General features: G+C 43.9%; 1 protein-coding gene across 6 annotated transcripts in view; it reads right to left on the bottom strand.

Annotated features, from left to right (window-relative positions):
* Window positions 1-27,819, bottom strand: part of htk (hat-trick) — a 152,257-nt gene that overhangs the window by 78,139 nt on the left and 46,299 nt on the right. For 5 of the 6 annotated variants that reach the window (XM_068346047.1, XM_068346044.1, XM_068346046.1 and 2 more), the window contains 5 exons: window positions 27,356-27,524; window positions 26,801-27,034; window positions 5,155-5,356; window positions 4,759-4,896; window positions 4,473-4,600 (listed from right to left, as the gene is read on the bottom strand). In XM_068346047.1, the coding sequence (XP_068202148.1) occupies window positions 4,473-4,600; window positions 4,759-4,896; window positions 5,155-5,356; window positions 26,801-27,034; window positions 27,356-27,524 (871 nt within the window). Of the gene's footprint in view, window positions 1-4,472; window positions 4,601-4,758; window positions 4,897-5,154; window positions 5,357-6,029; window positions 6,166-26,800; window positions 27,035-27,355; window positions 27,525-27,819 lie in introns of those variants that run through there. The other variant, XM_068346048.1, reaches the window with a different exon arrangement.

Here is a 27,819-nt window from a genome sequence, read left to right as displayed (position 1 = left end):
AGCTAAAAGCTCTTTTTGATTGATGTGGAGAGAGGTTTGCTCTACCGTCCAAGTCCCCGAAAGTTCCCGCTTCTCTAGAGTGGCTCCCCACCCCGAGTTGGAGGCGTCGCAACACAACACGAGGTTTGGGTTCCTCTGAAGTAAAGACAAGCCTTCTTTCAGTCTGGGCTCGTTGTTCCACCATTGAAGATGAGACTTGATGGAAGTCGAGATGGGAATGCAAACCCTGTCGAGGCTGTCCCCTTTCTTCCAATGGCGGTTGAGATGAAACTGAAGAGGACGCAAGAACAACTTCCCCAGGGTCACGAACTTCTCTAACGACGAGAGAGTCCCCAGAAGGCTCATCCAATCTCTGACGGAGCAAAGATCTCTCTTCAGGAACGTTTGTACTTTTAGGAGGGCTGCTTGGATTCTCACCGACGACGGAAAAGCCCGAAAACTCCGACTGTGAATCTCCATCCCCAAATAAAGAATCTCCTGAGATGGAATGAGTTGTGATTTTTTCGAGCTCACCAGGAGACCCAGTTCTCTGGAGAGATCCAAAGTCATCTTGAGGTCCTTCAAACAACAATCGGCTGAGGAGGCTCTTATCAGCCAATCGTCCAGATACAGAGAGGCCCTGATTCCCCTCGAATGCAGCATGCTTGCCACGTTCAGCATGATCTTGGTGAACAATAGAGGAGCCGTGCAAAGTCCGAAACAAAGAGCCCTGAACTGGAAGACCTTGTTTCCGTCCATGAACCTCAGATAACGTCTGCAGCTGGGATGAATCGGAAGGTGGAAATAGGCATCCTGAAGATCTAAAGAGACCATCCAATCGTCCTTCCTCACAGCTGCCAGAACTGTTTTCTGAGTCTCCATGGTGAACGTCGAGTTTTGGACGTAACCATTGAGCACACTTACGTCCAGAACCGGTCTCCACCCCCCGGAACTCTTGGGTACTAGAAAAAGGCGGTTGTAAAACCCCGGAGACGTAACATCTTGCACTTCCTCTATTGCTCGTTTCTCTAATAAAAGAGACATCTGTAGAAGCATGGCTTGTTTCTTGGGACCCTCTCTGTATTTGGGCGAAAGATCCACTGGATCTGTGACTAAAGGAGGATTGGTCAGGAAGGGGATCTTGTAGCCTTCCTTTAACACCTGGACGGACCAGGGGTCCGCTCCATTCCTCTCCCAAGCCTCCCAAAAGTGAGTCAACCTGGCCCCCACTGCTGTCTGAAGGAGAGGGCAGTCAGACTTTACCTCGGCCGGACTTGCCCCCTCTGCCTCTAGGTTTCCTTCCTTCTGGTTTAAAAGAGCCTCTCCCAGAGGGCTTCCCACGAAAGGACTGAGGACGAAACCCAGAAGAAGATTCCTTAGGTTTTCGAGAGGAGAAAGACGGAGGCAAAACTTTCCTAGTCGAATGAGTAACTAAGTCATGTGTGGCCTTCTGAGTGAGAGCAGTAGCCACCTCGCCCACTAATTCCTGAGGAAATAAAGAATTAGACAAAGGTGCGAAAAGAAGGCCTGTCTTCTGATAGGGAGACACTCCTGCGGAGAGGAAGGAGCACATCGTGGCCCTTTTCTTGAGAATTCCAGCTGTAAACAAGGCAGCAAGTTCGTTGGAGCCATCTCTCACACCTTTGTCCAAGCAGGACATCAAATGAACCAAACCACTAGTGTCCGTTTCCGTCATATCAGAGACCCTCTTACTCAAAGCCCCCAAAGCCCAGTCCAAAAAATTAAAAACTTCGAAGGCCCTGAAAAGACCTTTAAGCAAATGGTCGAACTCTGGAATGGACCACCAAATCTTCGTCTTCCTTAAGGCAAGACGACGAGAAGCATCTACCAAACTTGAAAAATCCCCTTGTGCAGAAGAAGGAAAACTCAAGCCCAACACTTCACCAGTCTCATACCACACACTAGATTTAGAGGCTAACCTAGCGGGAGGAAAGGCAAAGGCCGTCTTGCCAAAAGCTTTCTTGGAGTCCAACCAAGAACCCATTAACTTCAAGGCCCGCTTAGAAGATCGAGAAAGAACCATCTTGGTGTAAACTGGAACCTTAGTAGCTTTACCTAAGATGAATTCAGAAGGCGGAGAACGAGGGGCCACAGGGGTAAAAGAATCCGGGAAAATTCCAGTCAAAATAAGCATAAACTTGCGAAGGTCCACAGCATGCTGATAATGCTTCTCCTCCTCATTCTCAGAGACTTCCTCAATAGGATTATCCTCATCCGACTTTTCCTCTGGTTCGTCTTCTGGCAGTGCAGCAACAGCTGCAGCCTGAACCGAAGGAACAACGTCTGGATGGGACTGCCTGTCAAGGCCAACATCTGAGTCAATTTGGTGGGGAGAAGTAGAAGTAGATTGATGCGAAACACGGACATGTAGACGATCATCCTCAACCAACAACTGTTTAGACCGCTTAGAATTCAACTGTTGTTGAACAGAAGAACGCTTGAAATCAGAAGGTAACTGTTGAAGATCGCCGCGAGGTCGCGTAAAGTCCGAGGACTGTTGCTGCGAGCGATCAAAGGAGTCAGGATGTCGCCGCTGTAAACCAATGTTTTGACGCGCCGCGTCCAAAAGTTGTTGCCGCGGGCGATCCACTACTTCAAATTGTTGCCGCGTCTCGTCCACTTGTCGACGCTGACGCTCTTCCCCGCGACCAGAAAACGCAAACTGGTCAACCAAAACTCTCTGACGCGACTCATCAAAATCAACCTGGCGTTGAACACTGTGAATGGGAGACCGTCTAAGTGATAACTCGTCAAGGCCATATACCATCGAACGTTTGTGCGATAACTGGTCTGACATCGAACGCCCAGACACAACGCCAACACTTGGTTGATAAGAATCCATCAACGACGAGAGTTGTTCCTTCATAGACAAAAGCGCAGTCCATTTCGGATCAACAGAACTCCTAGAAGGAAGATTCGCACTAATGTCACCACGCATTTCAGGGGAAGAAAGCCAATCCGATGGAAGAGGAGGTGCATGAATAGTTACAAGGTCCGAATCGGAAGGAATCATATCCGCACGAACACGGTGATCTGAACGTTTGGCCGGAGTGCAAGCGCTGGGAGAACGGAAACGTTCCGGTGAACCCCACGAACTACATCCTGGCCGCACAGGCGATTCCCGACGCTGTGTGTTTTGACGCGCCGCGTCCAAATCAACATGGGAGCGTTTAAGCGGTCTCGACGCTCGCCGCCAGATCTCACTCCCCGACCCTTCATCGGAAGACGGGGATAACGTATGAACCCCACCTTTCCTACGATGAGGGTGAACGACCTGAGCTACGGCAACAGGAACGTTCGAGGGGACGTCTGCACGATTGATGATGCTTCTCGTTCCCTTAAGCCGTTCGACATTACTTCTCCCATGGGTTCGAGAGCTCGAAAGAGGTCTAAGGCTAGGTGAACGACAAGATCGTGCCGACGCACCCTCCGCAACACTAAACACATTATCAACACTTGTCACAACACCGAGAGAGTCACGATTCTTCGGTACCACATCAGACACTCGAGTCGACGCACCTTCCGCAACACTAACCACATTATCAACACTTGTCACAACACCGAGAGAGTCACGATTCTTCGGTACCACATCAGACACTGAAACACTTTCCACAGTTCCGATAGGATCACGGTTTTTCAATACCTTTAACTCTGAAAAGATAGTATTTCTATCGGCTGCTAAGGACTCAACTTTCTCACCAAGAGACAAAATAGCAGTAAACATGTCCTTCATAGTAGGTTCCTGATCTACCACCACAGGGGAAGGAACAGGATTAGGAACAGGTAAATTAGGTAAGGTTCTATCCACAGATCGGGAAGAACTACGCCTAAGTCTATCTCTCTCTAATCTCCTAACATAACGATCGTAAGTACCAAAATCATCATTAGTTAAGGAAAGACACTCATTACACCTATCATCTAATGAACAAAATTTACCCCTACATTTTACACAAATAGAATGAGGATCAATAGATCCATTAGGAAGTCGTGTACGACAACCCTCACTAACACACCTACGCTGAGCAGGGGAGGAGTCAGCCATTTTAAAGTTAACGTGAGAGACCGACAAGCAAAAAGTAAGGGAAAAAACAATAAAGAAAATCTCAAACAAAAAGATTTCAAGATAAGAACCAAGGAAAATTAATCAACGATAGCTTAAACTCAAAAAAGAACGTTGTACATCACCAAACAACTTCCCAAGAGAGTAAAAACACGAGAGCGAACTTCTGTATGTCAGTCAGCTATGACGGCAGAGAGAAGAACAGGAGTTGGTGTGTAGTTCCACCTGTTCTACCGCTAGGGTGCGGTTGGTACACCTGGCGTATCTTCGATAGCGCGAGATTTGAATTTTCTGCCCTGGCGTCAGGGACTTCAGCTCTTTTATATAACCAGCGGGTAAGTTTTATATTTAAAAAGCGAGCACACTAATATCATTACACTTATAAGCCTGTAAATAAAACTCAAGCACTCACTTTTTATATGCATTCTTTATGTGATTTGGGGCTTGTGACCCTAGCGTTTGCAGCTGCATCTTTGTGGAAACATTTTTCCAAGTGTTTTGGTTCATTACACGATTAAAACCACCAAGTTTTTGTACAACCTGCAAATAAGTTACAGTAAATTATCATGAAACATTCATGGGCTGCATTTATAAAAATCTAATGTTATATCAAGTTTTCTCAAGGTATGTGAAAAAAAGACTTGGACATTTAATTGCAATACTAAATCTCATGGTAATAAAAAATACATTCAACACACCTTAAAAAGTTTATAAAGATCTAGATCTTTATTGCCAACTGTAGGTCCAGTATTGATGGGTGTACCACATTCCTCCATAAACTTATAGAGTTGAGCAACAAAATGATCCTTTTCTTCTCTTGGCTCATCATCTGAACTCTGAAATGAAAGACAGTACAGTAATTTTATTTATTGGTTAAAATTACGACATGTTAAAAAGTAAATATTCTATCAAGTAGAGCATAAAACCTGGTTAGCATGTTAATACCCAGACTTATTCAACAGCTCAACAAAAAATATTTGATACTGCAATTCTTATTCTTTATGATTTAGAGAGGCATTACCAATTGGCTTACATCAATGAGCAGATCCTCATATTACAAAATGCAAAACAGAGTAAAAATTATAAGAACTCACATCAGAATCTGATCCATCCCTATCAGAATCTTCATCCGAAACATCCATCCCAAATAGCAAGTCTCTGTCCCAGTGTGGAGGAAGTTCATCATTTGTCATAAACAGCAAGGCTTTTTCCACTGCTGTCTTGAGAGCACTTTGGGACACTTTATTCCCCACCTCACGGCTAAACGGAGACGCTTCTTTCTTGGGTACAGTGTAACTGTGGCGAGATTAAAAAATTGAATTTAGTATATCAATTATTACTCCATATAGAACCTACAAAAATAGGAATTGTATTCCAACTCCCAAGTCCACTATTAAATTTTTCAATGACAATCATAAAAAATATTAAATAAATTACTGACACATCTACAGTATCTAATATCAGAAACATTTCATCATCTAAAAACCAATTGTTAAAAAGGAATTCATGCAGTAAAAAAAGAAATTTAAAACTTCAACAATCATTATTAGCTATACTGTACAGTACTTGAAAATATTAAATATATTCAATCTCTTCAAACTAGAGATTTAACAATCCTGGCCTCCCTTGAAAAATAAAAGCTACAAAAAAACTTGCTAATATACCCAACATCAATATTCAACAATTAAACACCAATAGTGAAAAATCTTAAATTTGAAAAATTCAGACAAAATTTTGCCATCATAATGAACTACTTGAAAAAGTGCCTATTGTTAAACCAAGATGTAAGAAAGAAGCAACCCAAGCTTCCCAGAAAACAACGTAGTAATGAACACAACAAAAGGTGGTCGACTTTCAACTTGGTTTCTCTTCACAGCAAACCTGCAATACCCCATTGATCACTAAATATAAACCACATATTGGACCTTGCAAATTTGCCTATCATTTAAAAAGAAATTGAACAACTTACCAGGATTATTAGCAACAAATCAGGCAGTATGTAATGCAACTATCCTACACATATAGGGAACACTTCATTATTCATTAAACAGTTACGCCCAAAGACCTTGATACTTAGTTCTCAATAAAATGAAGCTACAACCATCAATAAAGATCTCTAATAATTGTAAAACACACACCAGATTAGTTTACTGATAAGGATTAACAAAGGTACTGAAATCTTATCAAGTTTTATAGCCAATAACATTTTAAGACTAGCAAAAGAATTATGTGATAAGATAGACATCTTATCATTCCAAACCCAATAATAGCCATCATCACTTTGCATTGATTTAATTTTTCTTTTTTAAATAATGCATCCCGTACACACATAGAATTAATGAACAAGTAGATTCCATTAAAGATAATAAATATAGTAGAACCTTCACAGTATCAGTTCTACCTCATTAATCTCCTAAATAAACCTGATCAATAATTACCATTAAATTATGAACAAAGCCAGATCGTAGGTTGGCACAGGCACCAGCCACCCATTGAGATACTAGTGCTAGAGAGTTATTGGGTCCTATGATTGGTTGGGTAGGGAATGTTGGGCTTTTGTCAGTGCGTATGGGCCAGGTTGTGAGAAAAGTGAAGAAGAGCAGAATGAGTTCTGGAATTAATTGACTATGTGTGTACAAGGACTGGGTAGAAGGAATTATGTAGTTGTCATGGGTGACTTAAATGCTAGAATGGGTGCTGAGAGGTAGAAGGTGTCATTGGGAAGTATGGCGTACCAGGTGAAAATGAGTGGTGAGAGACTGGTAGATATGTGCATTGAGCAAGAGATGGTGACAAGTTCTAGCTTTTTCAAAAAGAAAGATAAAAACAGGTATACATGGGTAAGAGTGGCAAATGGAAGAGTGGTAGAAAGGGCATTAATGGATTATGTGTTGATAACTAAAAGAATATTTGGAAGATTGAAAGTCATGCACGCGTTTAGGGGTACGGCTAACGGTATGTCTAATCAATTTTTGGCGGAAGGAAAAATGGAATTTTTATGATAAAACAAAGTTTTATGAATACTTACCTGGCAGTTATATATATATAACTTAGTCTCTGACGTCTGGCAGAATTTTTCAAAACTTGCGGCAACCGCCGTGTGGTGGTTGTGCGGTTAGGTGGTTAACAACCCTTACAGGGTGGTACTTGGAATCATTCCCGTTTTCTGTTCCTCGGATCATCTTTGCCCGACCTATTTCCTGAGGGGAGGTGGATGGGCCTTAAAATATATATATAAAACTGCCAGGTAAGTATTCATAAAACTTTGTTTTATCATAAAAACTCATTTTTATGAATAGAACTTACCTGACAGTTATTTATATATAGCTGATTCACACATTTGGAGGAGGGTGACAGACAGTTAACATCGTTGGGAGAACAAGTTGTAGGAGAAAAAACATCTTGATTCCTTACCTGCTAAGGTAGCTGACTTCAAAGGTTCCTGCCTCTTGAGTCGCTTTTCCTTAGGAGTGTCAGCCAGGAGTGGACCTGCCATGCTGACAACAACTCAATCGAGTCTGTCAAAGAGGGTGAGACCAACAACTTGACTAGAATGCAGAACTACCTATGCCCCTTTTTTTAAAAACTGCAACCTTACCAAAACTAACCACTTAACCTTGCAGAATAGAAATAAACTATCTAGCTAGACTGAGGGAACTGTACCACAAGTCAAAGTCCTCAGACAACCGTAAAAACCCCGACCCAAACACAGGCATACAAAAGCTAAGGTTGAGGGGAGGTAGTAACACCTTTGCCTAATACAGAAGCTGTAGCTACGTATGGGCCCAAGGTTTAACACCTTTCATAATCCACTCTTACCTCTCTGAGGTAATGAAAGGCAAACACAGAGTTGCTTCTCCAGAACGTTGCATCCATAACCTGTCTAACTGACATATTCTTACGATATGCCAGCGAAGTAGCAATAGCTCTCACTTCGTGAGCCCTTACTTTCAAAAGGCCGAAGTTCTCCTCCTCACACAAGAGGTGAGCTTCTCTTATAGTTTCCCTCAGGAAGAATGACAATGCATTCTTTGAAAGGGGCTTTTGCGGATCTTTCACTGAGCACCATAAGGAATTAGATGCACCTCTAACATTCTTAGTGTGAGATAAATACACTCTGAGGGCTCTAACTGGACAGAGGAGCCACTCCTGATCTTGACCCACCAGATTAATGAGGTTAGGAACCTCAAAAGTCCTCGGCCAGGGTTTTGATGGATTCTCGTTCTTGGCAAGGAAGTCAATCCTCAATGTACATACTGCTCCATTTTGGTTGAAGCCCACTTGCTTCTCAATAGCGTGAACCTCGCTGATCCTTTTAACTGTGGCCAGAGCCATCAGGAAGAGGGAGACGCTTGTGAGATGGGTTCGAACTTCTTGGTGCATCGTAACTTCAGAACCCCATCCAGATTCCAAGCTGGGGGCCTTAACTGAGCCTGCTTATTTGTCTCAAAAGACTTCACGAGATCTTGCAAGTCTTTATTATAAAACAAATCTAAGCCTCTGTGCCTACAAACACCTCAGAGCATACTCCTATACCCTTTAATCGTGGATACGGCCAGTTTAGCATCCTGTCTGAGGGACAACAAAAAATCCGCTATTTGGCTCACAGAGGTAGTGGTTGAGGAAACTTTGTGCTGCCTACACCAAGCTCTAAGGTTTCCCATTTAGATTGGTAGACCCTTTGCGAAGAGACCCTCCTTGCTCTGGCGATAGCTCTTGCAGCTTGCGCAGAAAAACCTCTCGCTCTGACAAGCTTCTCGATAGTCTGAAGGCAGTCAGTCTCAGAGCGAGGGGGTTTTGATAATACCTCACGAAGTGGGGCTGTTTGAGAAGCTTTGGACTTGAAGGAAGGCTTCTTGGAAAGTCCACCAACATGTCCACCACTTCCGTGAACCATTCTCTTGTTGGCCAGAATGGAGCTACTAGGATCATTCTTCCTGATTCGAGGAGAGAGAATTTCCTTACGACCAGATTGATGATCTTGAACGGGGGGAACACATATGTGTCCATCCCCGTCCAGTCTATCAAGAAGGCGTCTACTGCTATTGCCTCCTCGTCCGGGACTAGGGAGCAGTAGTTGGGGATCCTCTTGTTTTGGTTGGAGGCGAAGAGGTCTATTAAAGGTCTCCCCCATAACTTCCACAGACTCTTGACAGACCTGGTGGTTGAGGGTCCATTCTGTGGGAAGAACTTGCCCTTTCCTGCTGAGCATGTCTGCTCTTACATTCTTCTGTCCCTGCACAAATCTTGTTAGCAGTTCTATTTTGTTTTCCTTTGACCACAGGAGTTCCTTTGCTGTTTCAAACAGAGACAGAGAGTGAGTTCCCCCTTGCTTTCTGATGTAAGCTAGAGCCATGGTGTTGCCCGAGTTGACCTCCACTATCTTCCCTGACACTGAGTCTTTGAAGGCCTTCAGTCCTAACAGAATGGCCATCAACTCTTGCCTGTTGATGTGCCATCCAATCTGATTCTTTTCCCAAGAGCCTGAGACCTCCTTGCTCCCTAGTGTTGCTCCCCATCCTGACTCCGAAGCATCTGAGAACAACACTAGGTCTGGGTTCTTTCTTCTCCTAACAAAGCTGGATCCAGCCACCAAATCAGATGACCCTTGATTTCTGCTGGAATGGGGAAGGAAAAGGAGTCTTCCTGAATCCTCCTGTCCCACACCTTTGATAGGAAGTGTTGAAGAGGTCTGAGGTGCAGTCATCCCAAAGAGACAAAATGTTTGAGCGAGGAGAGGGTTCCCAGCAAACTCATCCAATCCCTCGCTGAGCACTTCTGTCTCTTCAAGAATTCTTGAACCTTCTCGAGGTACCTGGTCTGCCTCTCTTGGGAGGAAGCCCGAAAACTATCCCCAAATAAAGAATAGTCTGACTCAGCTCAGTCTGAGATTTCTCCCTGTTGATGACGAGACCCAGTTCTTGAGCCATCATGAAAGTCTTGTGTAGGTCCTCCAGACATTTCTCTTTCGACCGTGATCTTATCAACCAGTCGTCCAAATAGAGATACTCTTATCCCCTCTTGATGAAGCCATCCTGCCACGTTCGCCATTACTCTGGTGAAGACTTGAGGAGCAGTGCTGAGGCCGAAGCAAAGGGCCTTGAACTGGAAGCACTTGCCCTGGATCATGAATCTCAGGTACTTCCTTGAAGTCGGATGGGTGGGGACATGAAAATAAGCGTCCTGTAAATCCAGAGACACCATCCAGTCCCCTGGACGTACTGCTGCCATCACAGACCGAGTCGTCTCCATGGTAAATTTTGTCTTTTCCACAAAGACGTTCAGAGAGCTGACATCCAGCACAGGTCTCCATCCACCCGAGTTCTTGGGTACCAGAAATAGGCAATAGTAGAAACCTGGGGAGGATAGTTCCAGAACTGGTTCTATCGCTCCCTTCTCCAGCATCTGGTCCACCAGGTCCAGTAGGGCCCTTTGTTTCCCGGCATCCGAGTACTGAGCCACTAAGGCTAGAGGAGTATTTGAAAGCGGAGGCTTCTTCAAAAAGGGGATCTTGTATCCCTCCTTGATGACCGAGAGGGACCAGGCATCCGCCCCTCCTTTCTTCCAAGCCTGCCAAAAAATTGACAGACTTGCTCCTACCGCTGGCTGGAGGACTTGAACTTCACTTCTTGGAGCGGGATCTGAACGAACTTCTATTCGTTCTACCGCCCATCTCCTGCCTTCTTCCCCTGAAGTCCAATCTCGAAGGAGCTCTACCTCAAAAGGGCTGTTGAAATTCCCTCTCCCCTCACTTCAGAGATGAAGGAACGACTGGCAAAGGCTTTCTAGCAGAGCGTGACAGGTCTTGAGTGGCCTTTTGCGCAAGCGAAAGGGTAATGTCCCTAACAAGGGACTCAGGAAAGAGAGAGGGGCGTAAAGGAGCTCAGACTTTTGTGCAACCGTCACTGATCTGGAAGCAAAAGAACATAACGGGGCCCTCTTCTTTAAAATTCCTCTGAAAAAAGGGAAGCCAACTCATTTGAACCATCCCTAAGAGCTTTGTCCATGCATGCCATGATACTAGTAAGGTCTTCTGTTTCCTCCAGTCATTCAGTTTTCCTGGCCAGAGTACCTAGAGACCAGTCCAAAAAACTGAAGACTTCGAAGGCTCGGAAAATCCCCTTGACGAGGTGGTCAAGCTCAGACATAGACCACATAACCTTCTCCGAGTTAAGGGCATGCCTTCTAGCAGAGTTAACAATACCAGATAAGTCCCCCTGGGAGGAGGCAGGAACTCCCAGGCCCAGAGGTTCTCCAGTCTCGTACCACATGCCTGCCTTAGAAGCAAGTCGAGCTGGTGGAAAAGAGAAGATGGTCTTAACCGCTTGCCTACGTTCCTTCATCCATTCATCAGCTTTAGCGAGAGCCTTCCTAGCACAGATGGAGAGCTTCATTTTGATGAAAGCCAACTGCTTTTTGGCCTTTTTCCTGCTAGACTACAATTGAGGAGAGCGAGGGGCAGCAGGTTGAAACTCTTCCCCATAAAGCTCAAGAAGGGAGAAAGAGAGAACCTTATAATCCCCAGCCGCGTTCGCAGGTTTGTCTTCATCCTCTGAGACATCCTCAAGATCTTGTCCCACTTCTACTTCAGTCTCTCTTCGGGCTGAAGGTTGGCCTGCATCCAAAAGAGGCAAATCGTAGGATGCGTCCTGTAGGAGAGGGCTGGATGCGTCCTGACACCGAGAGCCGCGTTCGTCCTGGCGCCGCGCGCTGGAAGCGTCCTAGCGCCAAGCGCTAGAAGAGTCCTTAAGGCAGTAGGAGGATGTGTCCTGGCGCCGAGAGCTGGAAGTATCCTTGCGCCGAGAGCTGCAATTGTCCTGGCGACGAGAGGTGGAAGAGTCCTGGAGAAGCAGGCTGGAATCGTCCTGGCGCTGCGAGCGAGAAACGGAAGCGTCCTGATGTCGAGAATCGCTAGCGTTTTGGAGGCGTGTTGATGAGGAAGAAGTGCGGTACCGCGCCTTTGACGAATCGCGCTGAGGTTCCCTGGGAGAGGAACTCCGTTCCCTATTAGAGGCCGATTTCTTAACAGGTAAAGAGTCGTCCTTACGTCTGTCCGACGGGGGAAGGGCAGCAAAAAGCTTCTACCAAAGAAAACAGCTGCTTTTGCATAACAGTCATAAAAGACTTAGCGATTGCTGCTTGATCCTGCGGTTCCGAAGGCGATGGCTGTCGAGTAGCGCTGGTTGTAGGAGAAGGATCTCTCGATGGTCTCTCTTGACTTTCGTCTCTAGGTTTTGGCCTTTTCACTGGAACGGCGTCCAAGTAATCCTCAGAAGGAAAAGGTTCGGGGCTACTTGAAAAGGGAGAGCGAGAACGGGTCTAGTCAGTTAGGTTCCGCCTCCTCTTGGTCGGTCTTGAAGCCTCATACTGCCATTTGCGTCTGGGAGAGGGGCTCGGGAAGGACACCATCACTTCCGACACGCCTTTTCCGTGGCGGTTAAGAGCAGCCTGGGAAAATGCAACAGGACTGTCTGAGGCGACGGCTGACTGAGGATACGTACCTCTCACTAACTTACGACAGTCGACGTACCTTCTCCCTTGGTCCTGGGAGGTCTAGATCTAGGGTAATGACAGGTTCGATCAGTCGCCACCTCCACTGCACTTTCACTAGCACTAATCTCACTCTCACTTACCTTTTAAGGCTGAAAGTTGGTCCTTAATAGCCTTCAACTCAGCCGCCATCCTGGCGTACCGAGGGTCATCTGCATATACCGTTCCTGTAGAAGGGGTAGGAGTTACTACCTCAGGGGAAGGTTCAACTTCCACAGAGGAATTAATTAATGGTTCAATAGAAATATCTAAACTACGCTCACTAGCAGATTTGGATTTAGATCTCGAAGGCCTCCTGGCTTTATCTAGCTCTAACTTGCACACATAGCGCTTCATATCTAACCATTATTTCTCACTCAAAACCTCACATTCCTTGCACCTTTTATCAAGTGCACAATCAAAACCCCTGCAACCCAAACAAGCAGTGTGAGGGTCTACCGAAAATTTCGGTAACCTCACCTTGCATTCCTCATTTACACACACACGAAAATGAAGTTTCTCACTCATATTAAACAAACAAATAGTAACAGAATAAACACAAAAGCAATTGCCAAAACCCCAAGTCAATGTACAGTACTTCACTAAAAATAAGTCTGATACAGCGACACAGAAAGCGAAACGAAAAACTCCAATGGCGGACCAACGATGTTGTCGATCCAACTGGCAGAGATGATCCGAGGAACAGACAACGGGAATGATTCCAAGTACCACCCTGTAAGGGTTGTTAACCACCTATCCGCACAACCACCATACGGCGATTACCGTGAGATTTGAAAAATTCTGCCGGACGTCAGAGACTAAGCTATATATACATAACTGCCAGGTAAGTTCTATTCATAAAATTATTGTAGCAAAAGAATGGGGGAATAGAGTAGGTGGATGTAAAAGGGAGCTAGTGAGGGTTGAAGAGCTAATAAAACAGGGGGTAAAAAGTAAATATCAAGAAAGGTTGAAAATGGCATATGACGAAGTGAAAGTAAGAGAAACTGGTAATTTAGAGGAGGAGTGGAAGTTAGTAAAAGAAAATTTTGTAGGGATTGCATGTGATGTGTGTGGCAAGAAGTTTTTTGGAGGCAGCATGAGGAAGGGCAGTGAATGGAGGAGTGAAGGTAAAAGTGGAAGAGAAAAAGAGGACTTTTGAAGAATGGCAGCAAAGTAATAGTGTAGAGAAGAATGAAAAATATAGAGAGAAGAATGAAAAATATAGAGAGAAAAATGTGGAAGTAAAGTGCAAGGTAAGTGAGGCAAAGAGGGCAGCTGACCTGATGTGGGGTCAGAGATTGGGTCGTTCATATGAAAAGAATAAGTAGTAGTTTTGGAAAGAAGTGAAGAGAGTAAGGAAGGCTGGTTCAATAAATGAAGAGACCATGAAAGATGGAAATGGAAGGTTGTTAAAAGGAGAGGAGGCAAGAAAAAGGTGGGCAGAATATTTTTAAAGTTTACTGATGTTGAGGATAATAGGGAGGCAGATATAATTGCTGTTGCAGGTGTTGGATATAATTGCTGTTGCAGGTGTTGAGGTGCCGGTGATGGGAGATGAGAATGAGAGAGATTACAAGAGACGAAGTGAGGAGAGCACTAGATGAAACGAGAGTAGGAAAAGCATCTCGTATGGATGGTGTGAGAGCTGTGATGTTGATGGAAGGGGGTGTGACTGTACTTGAATGGTTGGTGAGATTCTTTAATAAGTTTTTTGTTGTCAATGGTACCAGTAGATTGGGTTTGTGCATGTATTGTACCATTATATAAGGATAAGGGAGATGTGCATGAGTGTTGGAAAAGTGTATGGTAGAGTACTGATTAATAGGATTAAGGATAAAACAAAGAATGCAATCTTAGAAGTACAGGGTGGTTTTAGAAGAGGTAGGGGTTGTATGAATCAGATTTTTACAGTTAGGCAGATATGCGAGAAATATTTAGCAAAAGGTAAGGAGGTGTATGTTGCATTTATGGATCTGGAGAAAGCAGATGATAAAGAGTTGATAGGGAAGCAATGTGGAAAGTGATAAGGTTACATGGAGTTGGTGGAAGGTTGTTGCTAGAAGTGAAAAGTTTCTACAAAGGTAGTAAAGCATGTGTTAGAATAGGAAATGAAGTGAGCAATTGGTTTCCAGTGAGAGTGGGGCTGAGACAGGGATGTGTGATGTCGCCCTGGTTGTTTAACTTGTATGTTGATGGAGTGGTGAGAGAGGTGAATGCTTGAGTGCTTGGACGAGGATTGAAACTAGTAGACGAGAATGACCATGAATGGGAGGTAAATCAGTTGTTGTTTGCGGATAAAACTGTACTGGTTGCAGACACGGAAGATAAGCTTGGCCGATTAGTGACAGAATTTAGAAGGGTGTGTGAGAGAAGGAAGTTGAGAGTTAATGCGGGTATGAGTAAGGTTATGAGATGTGCTAGAAGGGAAGGTGGTGCGAGGTTGAATGTCATGTTGAATGGAGAATTACTTGAGGAGGTGGATCAGTTTACGTACTTGGGGTCTGTTGTTGCAGCAAATGGTGGAGTGGAAGCAGATGTACGTCAGAGAGTGAAAGAAGGATGCAAAGTGTTGGGGGCACTTAAGGGAGTAGTAAAAAATAAAGGGTTGGGCATGAATGTAAAGAGTTCTGTATGAGAAAGTGATTGTACCAACTGTGTGATGTATGGATCGGAGTTGTAGGGAATGAAAGTGACGGAGAGACAGAACTTGAATGTGTTTGAGATGAAATGTCTAGGGAGTATGGCTGGTGTATCTCGAGTAGATAGGGTTAGGAACAAAGTGGTGAGAGTGAGAACGGGTGTAAGAAAGGAGTTAGCAGCTAGAGTGGATATGAATGTGTTGAGGTGGTTTGGCCATGTTGAGAGAATGGAAAATGACTGTCTGCTAAAGAAGGTGATGAATACAAGAGTTGATGGGAGAAGTACAAGAGGAAGGCCAAGGTTTGGGTGGATGGATGGAGTGGAGAAAGCTCTGGGTGATAGGAGGATAGATGTGAGAGAGGCAAGAGAGCGTGCTAGAAATAGGAATGAACGGCGAGCGATTGTGACACAGTTCCGATAGGCCCTGCTGCTTCCTCCGGTGCCTTGGATGACCGGGGAGGTAGCAGCATTAGGGGATTCAGCGTTATGAAGTTTCATCTGTGGTGGACAACAGGGGAGGGTGGGCTGTGGCATCCTAGCAGTACCAGCCGAACACAGTTGAGTCCTTTGTTAGGCTGGGAGGAATGTACAGAGGAGAGGTCCCCTTTTTTGTTTCATTTGTTTGATGTCGGCTACCCCCCAAAATTGGGGGAAGTGCCTTGGTATATGTATGTATGTATGTATGCATGACTGGCCACACAGTACTACATTAGACCCCTCTCTCTCGTTACGGCTCATTTCATTTTTGCTGACACATACACAGAATAGTCTGGCCTATTCTTTACATGTTCTCCTCTTTCCTCATACACTTGACAACACGGAAATTACCGAACAATTCTTCCCTCAAGAGGTTAACTACTGCACTGTAATTGTTCAATAACTACTGTACTTTCCTCTTGGTTAGGGTAGAAGGAACTCTTCAGCTATGGTAAGCAACTCTTCTAGGAGGAGGACGCTCCATAATCAAACCATTGTTCTCTATTCTTGGGTAGTGGCATAGCCTCTGTACCATGGTCTTGCACTGTCTTAGGGTAAAGATCTCTTGCTTGAGGGTAAACTCAGGTACACTATTCTATATCATTTATCTTACTCTTGTTATTTTGAAGATTTCATAGTTTATATATGAAAGATTAATTTTAATGTTGTTATTGTCATAGGGGAGAGTGACTGCTCCCCGCACTCTAGTTTTGGGGTGTTTGAATGTGCGTGGATGTAGTACGATAGAGTAAAAGATGTGAGATTGGAAGTATGTTTAGGAATAGAAGGATGGTTATATTGGCTTTGTGTGAGACAAAGATAAAAGGGAAGGGTGAAGTGATGTTTGGTGAAATGTCTGGTAGTGTGTTTGGGATTGAAAGGAGAAGAGCAAAAAAGGGTGTGGCTTTTTTGATGAGTGAATAGATGACAGGTAAAGTAGTGGAATGGAAGGAGATATCATCTAGGTTAATGTGGGTAAGGGTTGGGTTGGTAGGAAATGTTGGGCTTTTGTCAGTGCATATGGGCCAGGTTGTGAGTAAAGTGAAGAGGAGCAAATGATTTCTGGAATGAATTAACTAGGTTTGTAGAAGGACTGGGTATAAGGAATTATGTAGTTGTCATGGGTGACTTAATTGCTAGAGTGGGCGCTGAGGGGTAGAAGGTGTCATTGGGAAGTATGGCATACCAGGTGAAAATGAGAGTGGTGAGAGACTGGTAGATATGTGTGTTGAGCAAGAGATGGTGATAACTTCTAGCTTTTTCAAAAAGAAAGATAAAAACAGGTATACATGGGTAACAGTGGCAAATGGAAGAGTGGTAGAAAGGGCGTTAATGGATTATGTGTTGATAACTAAAAGAATGTTTGGAAGGTTGTAAGACGTGCACGTTTAGGGGTACGGCTAACGGTATGTCTGATCATTTTTTGGTGGAAGAAAAATTAGTTGTAGCAAAAGAGTGGGGGAATAGAGTAGGTGGATGTAAAAGGGAGCTAGTGAGGGTTGAAAAGCTAATAAAACAGGGGGTTAAATGTAAATATCAAGAAAGGTTGAAATATGATATTTTAATTATAAAATAAATTTTTGAATATACTTACCCGGTGAATATATAATAGCTGCAACTCTGTTGCTCGACAGAGACATACATAAAAAACTCGCGAGCGATCGCTATGCAGGTTGCGGGTGTGCCCACCAGCGCCAACTGTCGGCCAGATACCACTCTCGGATGTAAACAAAACCTTCAATTTCTTCTCATCCCACTGCGTCTCTATTGGGGAGGAAGGGAGGGTCATTTAATTTATATATTCACCGGGTAAGTATATTCAAAAATTTATTTTATAGTTAAAATATAATTTTTAAATATTTAACTTAGCCGGTGAATATATAATAGCTGATTCACACCCAAGGAGGTGGGTAGAGACCAGAGTTAATTATGTTTACAGCGTATAAGCTAAGAGTTTTTTCATTTTGGCAGTTATCAATATAACAAAACCAAAATAAATAGGTACCTGGTGAGGAAGTTGACTTAGACGATTACTCTGCCTTGTAAGTCTGTCTTCCTCACGGAGCCCAGCGATCCTCTTAGGATGCTGACAGACTCCCAGGAGCTGAAGTATCAAGGGCTGCAACCCACACAACAGGACCTCATCAAACCCCTAATCTGGGCGCTCTCAAGAAATGACTTTGACCACCCGCCAAATCAATCAGGATGCGAAAGGCTTATTAGCCTTCCGAACAACCCATAAAACAATATTAAAAACATTTCAAGAGACAGATTAAAAAGGATATTGGAATTAGGGAAGTGTAGTGGTAGAACCCTCACCCACTACTGCACTCGCTGCAACGAATGGACCCAGTGTGTAGCAGTCCTCGTAAAGAGTCTGGACATCTTTTAAGTAAAATGACGCGAACACTGACTTGTTTCTCCAAGAAGTCGCGTCCATAATACTTTGCAGAGATTTATTTTGCTTGAAGGCCACGGAGGTTGCTATATCTCTAACTTCGTGCGTCAACCTTAAGCAAACATCGGTCTTTCTCATTCAAGTGAGAATGAGCTTCTCGTATTAAAAAAATCTGATAAAATATGACAAAGAATTCTTTGACATAGGCAATGAAGGTTTCTTAACTGAGCACCATAATGCCTCAGATTTCCCTCGTAATGACTTAGTACGAGCTAAATCGAACTTAAGAGCTCTAACAGGACATAATACTCTTTCCAGTTCGTTGCCTACGATCTCTGATAAGCAAGGAATATCAAAAGATTTAGGCCAAGGACGAGAAGGCAGTTCATTTTTGGCCAGGAAACCAAGTTGAAGTGAACAAGTGGCTTTTTTCTGTAGAAAAGCCGATGTTCTTACTGAAGGCATGAAGTTCACTGACCCTTTTAGCCGAAGCCAAGCACACTAGGAAAAGTGTCTTGAGGGTGAGATCCTTCAGGGAGGCTGAATGTAATGGCTCAAACCTGTCTGACATGAGGAACCTTAGGACCACGTCTAAGTTCCATCCAGGAGTTGCCAAACGACGTTCCTTAGAGGTCTCGAAAGACTTAAGGAGATCTTGGAGATCTTTATTGTTGGAAAGATCTAAGCCTCTATGTCGAAAGACCGAAGCCAACATGCTCCTGTAGCCCTTAATCGTGGGAGCTGAAAGGGAGCGAACCTTTCTCAGATGTAAAAGAAAATCTGCGATTTGGGCTACAGAGGTACTGGACGAGGACACAGATGCTGACTTGCACCAGTCTCGAAAGACTTCCCACTTCGACTGGTATACTCTAATGGTAGAAGCTCTCCTAGCTCTTGCAATCGCACTGACTGCCTCCTTCGAAAAACCTCTAGCTCTTGAGAGTCTTTCGATAGTGTGAAGGAAGTCAGACGAAGAGCGGGGAGGCTTTGATGGACATTCTTTACGTGGGGCTGACGTAACAGATCTACCCTTAGAGGCAGACTTCTTGGAAAGTCTACCAGCCATAGAAGTACCTCGGTGAACCACTCTCTCGCGGGCCAGAGGGTAGCAACCAACGTCAACCTTGTCCCTCCGTGAGAGGCGAACTTCTGCAGTACCTTGTTGACTATCTTGAATGGTGGGAATGCATATAAGTCCATAAAAGACCAATCCAGTAGAAACGCGTCTATGTAGATTGCTTCTGTATCTAGGACTGGAGAGCAAAAGATTGGTAACCTTTTGGTCAACGAGGAGGCAAAGAGGTCTATGGTTTGTTGACCCCAAGAAGCCCAAAGACTCTTGCCCACGTCCTTGTGGAGGGTCCATTCCGTGGGTATCACCTGACCCCTCCGACTGAGACAGTCTGCCAAGACGTTCAAGTCCCCCTGGATGAATCTCGTCAACAGGGAGATGCCTCGAATTCTAGACCATAAGAGAAGGTCCCTTGCGATCTCGAGCAGCGTGAAGGAGTGTGTGCCTCCTTGCTTGGAGATGTACGCCAAAGTTGTGGTGTTGTCTGAGTTGACCTCTACCACTTAGTTTCGAAGACGCTTCCTAATATCATCAAGGCCAAGTGGACTGCTAATAGCTCCTTGCCGTTGATGTGCATGCTCTTCTGACTTGAGGTCCACAGACCAGCGCATTCCCGACCGTCCAGGGTCGCACCCAACCCAAACCCGACGCGTCTGAGGACAACACGTGGTTTGGGTTCTTGACTGCTAGGGATAGTCCCTCTCTCAGACTGATATTGCTGTCCCACCATTTCAGGCATGCCTTTATTGGTTCGGAGACTGGGAATGATACCGTCTCTAATGTCTTGTCCTAGTTCCAGTGAGAGGCTAGATGGAACCGGAGAGGCAGAAGGGGTAGTCTCCCTAGTGAGACAAACTGCTCCAGGGATGAGAGAGTCCCTACGAGACTGTTCCAACTCCTGACTGAATAAAAGTTTTCTTTTCAGCATTAGTTGGACTTCGAGCAGGGCTTGTTCTATTCGGGTGGCAGACGGAAAAGCCCGAAAAAACTGGACTGCGAATCTCCATCCCCAAAAATAGAATAATCTGGGATGGGATCAGTTGGGACTTTTAGGTTGACCACAAGTCCCAACTCCCTGGCCAGACTCAACGTCCAATGTAGATCCTGCAGACAGTGAAGGCTGGACGATGCTCTGAGAAGCCAGTCGTCCAAGTACAGGGAGGCTCGGATCCCCGATAGCTCGAAACTGGTACCCCACATTCCTGTAAACAAACCTCAGAAACGGTTGGGAATCCGGGTGTATAGGAATGTGGAAGTATGCCTCCTGAAGGCCGAGAGAGACCATCCAGTCGCCTTCCATAAATGCTGTCAAGACAGCCTGGAAGACTTCATCGTGAAGTTTGTCTTGACAATGAACACATTGAGCGCACTTGCCTCTTACGTACTCCTGCAGTGAACATGGCTGCCAAATCATGGAGCCATCCCTGAGGGACTTGTTCCTGCAGAGAACGTGGCTGTCAGATCATTGGAGCCATCCCTGAAAGCCTTGTTTATGCATGACATAATTGTACAGCAAAACTTCAAAGGCTCGAAAACAGCTGTGAAGTTGACCTGTAAAATCTTGGAGCGTCTCATGGGCAGGCGCCAGGGAGAGTCTATGAGGTTTGAGAAGTCTATCTGGGCAGAGGCAGGAACTCCCAAGCCGAGAACTTCTCTCGTGTCATATCAGGCTCTCGCTCTATAAGCCAGTTTAAAAGAAGGGAAAGCAAAGGCTGTATCCCCCAAACTCCTCCTGGTGATAAACCAGTCGCCTAGCAAACGTAAAGCTCTCTAGGAGAGCGAGAGAGCACTAGCTTATAAAACAACGGCTTCGAAGTAGCTAGGCCTAGTGTAAGCTCTGACGTTTAGGCGAACGAGGAGCAGCAGTTACAAAAAGATCCGGACAAAGATCCTTAAAAATCAGCATGATTTATTTAAAGTCCATAGAGGGCTAAGCAGCTTTAGGCTCCTCTCCGTCTGACAGAGTCCTCAAGGGAATATCAGTAGGAGGGGGAACAGCAACTTCCTCATCTGAAGGAACCTTGTCCGATAATAGCTGAGTCTCAAGTAAGGGAGAGACCGTGGCAATGCTTTACAAGCAGAGTCCACGCGCACTGGTGCATTAGTAGCGGACCAGGACGCAACGTCATGTAACTGCTTGACAGTCTGTGAACTGTCAACAACAACAGGTGCGAGAGACCAGGACGCAACGTCATGTAACTGCTTGACAGTCTGTGAACTGTCAACAACAACAGGTGCGTGAGGACGCACAGCGTCCACTCGAGACTGCTTTGACCGCCTTAGACTGAGCAGTCAAAACAACTCTAGAATGTGGAGGTTGACGTTCAGCGTCAAAACAAGTCAACTCTGATTGTTAGCGAACGTCCTGAACGTCAACAGGAGCATCAGCAAGTGGCCTAACGTCCAAATGTGGCTGAAAATCCACACGAGACCGCATCGAGTGTGGTTCTAAACAACCTGACTGACGTGACTTAGATACGCCAACGTCAACAGGACGCACAAAGGAACGTTAGGGTGGCTGAAAGCCAGGATCTCGATGAGATAAACGGCTAGGCTCAACGGACTTATCGGCAGAATAGTCTTCCATAAGGGAGGCAAGCTTATTCTGCATGTCTTTCCGTACAACCCATTTAGGATCAACGGAAATGTTTGCGGTAAGAGACGAGGGTAACGTCTGTGACCGCAAAACCTTGCCAACAAAAAGACTCTCGGAGTCTGTGTTACGCTTTTGTTAGGCGGCGAGCAGTCTTCCGATGACTGCATAGGGTCAGAGCTGTCCTAATGGCTACAACCAGGACGCTGGACCTGTCCTGAAAGGACTGACTTTCGCTTAAGGGCCTCGAAACCTTGTTTCAGGTTTCTTATGCGAAAAGCCTTCGGATGACGAGGAGAAAATCGTCTCTCTCGCCTTATGGTAGGGGTGATCTTGGTAAGATACACCCGATACCATAGAGGGAATGTCTGTTCGCTGATCAAGGCCTCTCGAACCCATAAGTCGTACGACATTACTTCTCCCCTGGGCTTGGGAGCTTGCAAGAGGTCCCGGACTAGGCGAACGACAGGCACGAACAGACGAACCCTCGGTCGCAACACTGATAACACTTTGCGCAATATCACTTTATCACTACGATTTTCTGTTTTGCACTTATTTCACTGAAATCGAAACTTTTACTGATTTCTACCTGAAGCACGCAATTCTACCCTCATCAAAAGGTAGTAATTGCGAAATCAATCGTATAATGCAAGCACATTAATACCAGCAAAAAACAGTAAACATATTCTAAGATAAAAAAATCAGTGGCAGGGGAAGAGACTAAACACTAGTTCATTCAAAACTACGTTTTCAATCTCTCACCGTACATTGCCTGGGGACGAGAATAAAAAACTAAAAAAGTTTTATCCTTTCTCCCCGTACAGAGACTAGGGACGAGAGTAACTCGAGAACAACGTTACCCGCTTGAACGGAACGTTTTCTCTCCTCTCTCTCCCTCCGTCTCTATCTTTCTCTCTCTCTCTCTCTTGATTTCGCACCTAAGAGAAGAGCCCACTTACGTTTCGTCAAAAAAACATGTTATTTGACCAAAGGAAAAAACTGAAAGGTTTTTCAATTAAAAAGTTCCTTTAAAATAGAATTTAAAACATTTAAGCTTTGAAAGAAGAATGAACAAAACGTCAGAATCAATTTACTCTTTCTGCAAAGTGAAACCGTGATACTCTCTCTCTCTATCGTAACGATAGAGCGCAAACTGCGTAGCATAAATAAACTAAACGTTAGTTCATCTTTGAAACAGTACGAAGACTATTCAAAGAAAATCTTTCATAAAATATCTATTAAAAAATATTCATTTAAAAAGTTTTAAATCATTAGCTCTTTAAAAGCTATTTACGATTGAAAGGGCTCAACGTTGTTTAACTTCGGTTTCCAAGTTAGGACCGCCTAGTCTCAGGAAAGGTCGCATATAAACAATCATTAAAATTTATTTTTATGTTTATTATCAATGGAAAGTTAATCAAAGAGGCCTAATAAAGGCGGTGAGATATAAAATATATAGAGGAAAATCTATAATTAATTTATAACGTGATAAGATAATTGCTAAAAGCCTAAACACACTTCCGTCTAAGGGAAGGGTCGGCCATTTAAAAGTCAAAGAAAGTCCATACTCTCTTTGTCATCAAAAATTAAATCAATCCAAAAACGAGTTCAAGGATTTATTTGAAGAAAAACACCTGTACTGCGAAAGCTCAAACCAAATTAAAGTACTTCACCAAATATGATGGGAAAAACTCCAGGTTCAACAGCGAGTAAAAGTACGTCTTGTCGACACGTCGACAGAGAAGAAATTGAAGGTTTTGTTTACATCCGAGAGTGGTATCTGGCCGACAGTTGGCGCTGGTGGGCACACCCGCAACCTGCATAGCGATCGCTCGCGAGTTTTTTATGTATGTGTCTGTCGAGCAACAGAGTTGCAGCTATTATATATTCACCGGCTAAGTTAAATATTTAAAATGACATATGACAGAGTGAAATTAAGAGAAACTGGTAATTTAGTCATCCGTAGATACGGAACCTGTAGGAGGTGCAGGAGTTACTACCTCAAGGGAAGGATCAACTTCCAAAGAGGAATCAATAATAGGATCAATAGATAAATCTACGCTAAGTTCGTCTTCCTTACCACTAACAGACTTAGACTTAGACCTAGAAGCTCTCCTAACTCTATCGAGCTCTAGCTTACGCACATAGCGCTTCATAATTAACCAATCTTTCTCATCCAAAACCTTACATTCCCCACACCTATTATCAAGGGCACAAACAAAACCCCTACAATGAGAACAAACAGTGTGAGGATCAACCGCCATTTTCGGTAGTCTCACCTTACATTCCTCATTCGCACAGATACGGTAATGACTCTTTTCACTCATAATGAAAAACAGCAAAAAAAAAGCTAAGAGAAAACAAAATACAACGATCGCCAAAACCCCAAATCAGAGTACTTCACCAAAAAAGCAGACTGGTACACCGAGCAGGGAAAGCGAAGAAAAACTCTTAATGACGGACCAACGTGTTGTCGATCCGGCCGGCAGAGATGAACTGAAGAACAGAAAACGGGAATGATTCCTCCTACCACCCTTTAACGGGTGTTACCACCCAACCACCACAAGGCGGTTGCCTAGTTTTAGAAAAATTCTGCCGAAATAGAGATAATTAGCTATGTATATATAACTGCCAGGTAAGTTCTATTCATAAAATGGTAATTTAGAGGAGGAGTGGAAGTTAGTAAAAGAAAATTTTGTTGGGATTGCAAGTGATGTGTGTGGCAAGAAGTTTGTTGGAGGCAGCATGAGGAAGGGCAGTGAATGGTGGGATGAAGGAGTGAAGGTAAAAGTGGAAGAGAAAAAGAGGGCTTTTGAAGAATGGCTGCAGAGTAATAGTGTAGAGAAGTATGAAAGATATAGAGAGAAAAATGTGGAAGTGAAGCGCAAGGTAAGTGAGGCAAAGAAGGCAGCTGACTTGAAGTGGGGTCAGGGATTGGGTCGTTCATATGAAGAGAATAAGAAGCAGTTTTGGAAAGAAGTGAAGAGAGTAAGGAAAGCTGGTTCAAGAATTAAAGAGACCGTGAAAGATGAAAATGGAAGATTTAACAAAGGAGAGGAGGCAAGAAAAACGTAGGTGGAATATTTTGATAGTTAACTGAATGTTGAGTATAATAGGGAGGCAGATATAACTGCTGTTGCAGGTGTTGAGGTGCCGGTGATGGGAGATGAGAATGAGAGAGAGATTACAAGAGAGGAAGTGAGGAGAGCACTAGAGGAAATGAGAGTAGGAAAAGCATCTCGTATGGATGGTGTGAGAGCTGAGATGTTGAAGGAAGGGGGTGTGACTGTACTTGAAGGGTTGGTGAGTTTGTTTAATATTTGTTTTGTGTTGTCAATGGTTCAAGTAGATTGGGTTTGTGCATGTATTGTACCACTAAATAAGGGTAAGGGAGATGAGCATGAGTGTTGTAATTCAAGGGGTATTAGCTTGTTGAGTGTAGTTGGAAAAGTGTATGGTAGAGTACTGATTAATAGGATTAAGGATAAAACAAAGAATGCAATCTTAGAAGTACAGGGTGGTTTTAGAAGAGGTAGGGGTTGTATGAATCAGATTTTTACAGTTAGGCAGATATGCGAGAAATATTTAGCAAAAGGTAAGGTGGTGTATGTTGCGTTTATGGATCTGGAGAAAGCGTATGATCGAGTTGATAGGGAAGCAATGTGGAATGTGATGAGGTTAAATGGAGTTGGTGGAAGGTTGTTGCAAGCAGTGAAAAGTTTCTACAAAGGTAGTAAGGCATGTGTTAGGATAGGAAATGAAGTGAACAATTGGTTTCCGGTGAGAGTGGGGCTGAGACAGGGATGTGTGATGTCGCCGTGGTTGTTCAACTTGTATGTTGATGGAGTGGTGAGAGAGGTGAATGCTCGAGTGCTTGGACGAGGATTAAAACTGGTAGATGAGAATGACCATGAATGGGAGGTAAATCAGTTGTTGTTTGCGGATGATACTGTACTGGTTGCAGACACAGAAGAAAAGCTTGGCCAATTAGTGACAGATTTTGGAAGGGTGCATGAGAGCAGGAAGTTGAGAGTTAATGTGGGTAAGAGTAAGGTTATGAGATGTACGAGAAGGGAAGGTGGTGCGAGGTTGAATGTCATGTTGAATGGAGAGTTACTTGGGGTCTATTGTTGCAGCAAATGGTGGAGTGAAAGAAGGATGCAAAGTGTTGGGGGCACTTAAGGGAGTAGTAAAAAATAGAGGGTTGGGCATGAATGTAAAGAGAGTTCTGTATGAGAAAGTGATTGTACCAACTGTGATGTATGGATCGGAGTTGTGGGGAATGAAAGTGACGGAGAGACAGAAATTGCCTAAGAAGTATGGCTGGTGCACCTCGAGTAGATAGGGTTAGGAACGAAGTGGTGAGGGTGAGAACAGGTGTAAGAAATGAGTTAGCAGCTAGAATGGATATGAATGAGAAAATGGAAAATGGCTGTCAGCTAAAGAAGGTGAGGAATGCAAGAGTTGATGGGAGAAGTACAAGAGGAAGGCCAAGGTTTGGGTGGATGGATGGAGTGAAGAAAGCTCTGGGTGATAGGAGGATAGATGTGAGAGAGGCAAGAGAGCGTGCTAGAAATAGGAATGAATGGCGAGCGACTGTGATATAGTTCCGGTAGGCCCCACTGCTTCCTACGGTGCATTGGAAGACCGCGGAGGTAGCAGCAGTAGAGGATTCAGCGTTATGAAGCTTCATCTGTGGTGGATAATGGGGGAAGGTGGGCTGTGGCACCCTAGCAGTACCAGCTGAACTCGGTTAAGTCCCTTGTCAAGCTGGGAGGAACAGAGAGGAAAAGTCCCCTTTTTTGTTCATTTGTTTGATGTTGGCTACCCCCCAAAATTGGGGGAAGTGCCTTAGTATATGTATGTATTGTCCTTAAACTTCTCTTGTAGTTTATTTCCTTATTTCCTTTCCTCACTGGGCTATTTTTCTAGTTGGAGCTCTTGGGCTTAAATAACCTGCTTTTCAAACTAGGGTTGTAGCTTAGCACATAATAACAACAACAATACCTAAAAGAATTATGTACTTACTATCTCCCGTCTTGAAAGGATCGAACTAAATAGTCCTTCTTAGTTTCAATCTTCACAGAATCTTGAGCAGTGGGAGCAACAACCAGACCAGGGAACCAGTTATCTTTCATTTTCTTTTTGTCCCCCAACTCCACACAAACAACCTTTCCAATATCAGCTTCCCATTCTTCACGTCTTGAACGATGTCTTTTGTGCACATTATCTTCTTCCTCCTCTCCTGAATCATCACCATCACTGTATAAAATTGTCAAATTATTATCATCACCATTAAATCACAATAATCCAACAAGAAAATGTAGTAACATTTCTAATCTCAAAGGGATCCTCCAAAAGATCTGCTCATAAATCATAGGGAGAATGTAGAAGATAAATTAAACAGCTAAAAAGAAAAGGATTGGGGATAGAGTAACAAAAGGTAAAAAGCAGTATATCTAAGGTTAGATGATGCTCTGCAAAGAATGAATTCAGGTCCAAAATACAATAACAATAAACTTTATATTTTTATCCATTATCTTTTTTTTTTAATGAAGTTATATAAGTCGACATAAAACTTACGGATTTTGTCTTGATCTTCGGCCCCGTCTGTTTCCACCCACAGGAGTTCCAAAATGTTCTGGGTGTGTCAATGGAAGTTGATCCAAGGTTTCACTTTCAGCAAAGTGTCTTCCACTTTTCAAACAAAGAGAAGTTCTTCTAAGCGTTGTAATATCACCGTCATCAAAAACTGAAAAATCAGAATAAGATAAAACAATGTGGAAGAGAGATATTTATTTTATACATAAAATTACTTTGTGGCATTTTGTAGGAATGAAAAGATATTATAAAAAAATCAACCAGACAATTGGAACAATAGTTTTATTTCCCACATGGTGTTGTTGCTCTTCAGCACTACAGAGTGACCTGCCACCATCAGTTAGAACTGCTTAAGAGCTAGGAAGGCTGCTCTAATCTCTAGGAGATTTATGTGTTGGTACATTTTAGCCTCTGAACAAAGGCCTGAGACTGAGTGTTGCAGCACA

Source organism: Palaemon carinicauda, chromosome 22 (assembly GCF_036898095.1).
Source record: "Palaemon carinicauda isolate YSFRI2023 chromosome 22, ASM3689809v2, whole genome shotgun sequence".
NCBI lineage: Eukaryota > Metazoa > Arthropoda > Malacostraca > Decapoda > Palaemonidae > Palaemon > Palaemon carinicauda.
This window is presented reverse-complemented; position numbering and strand designations above follow the sequence as displayed.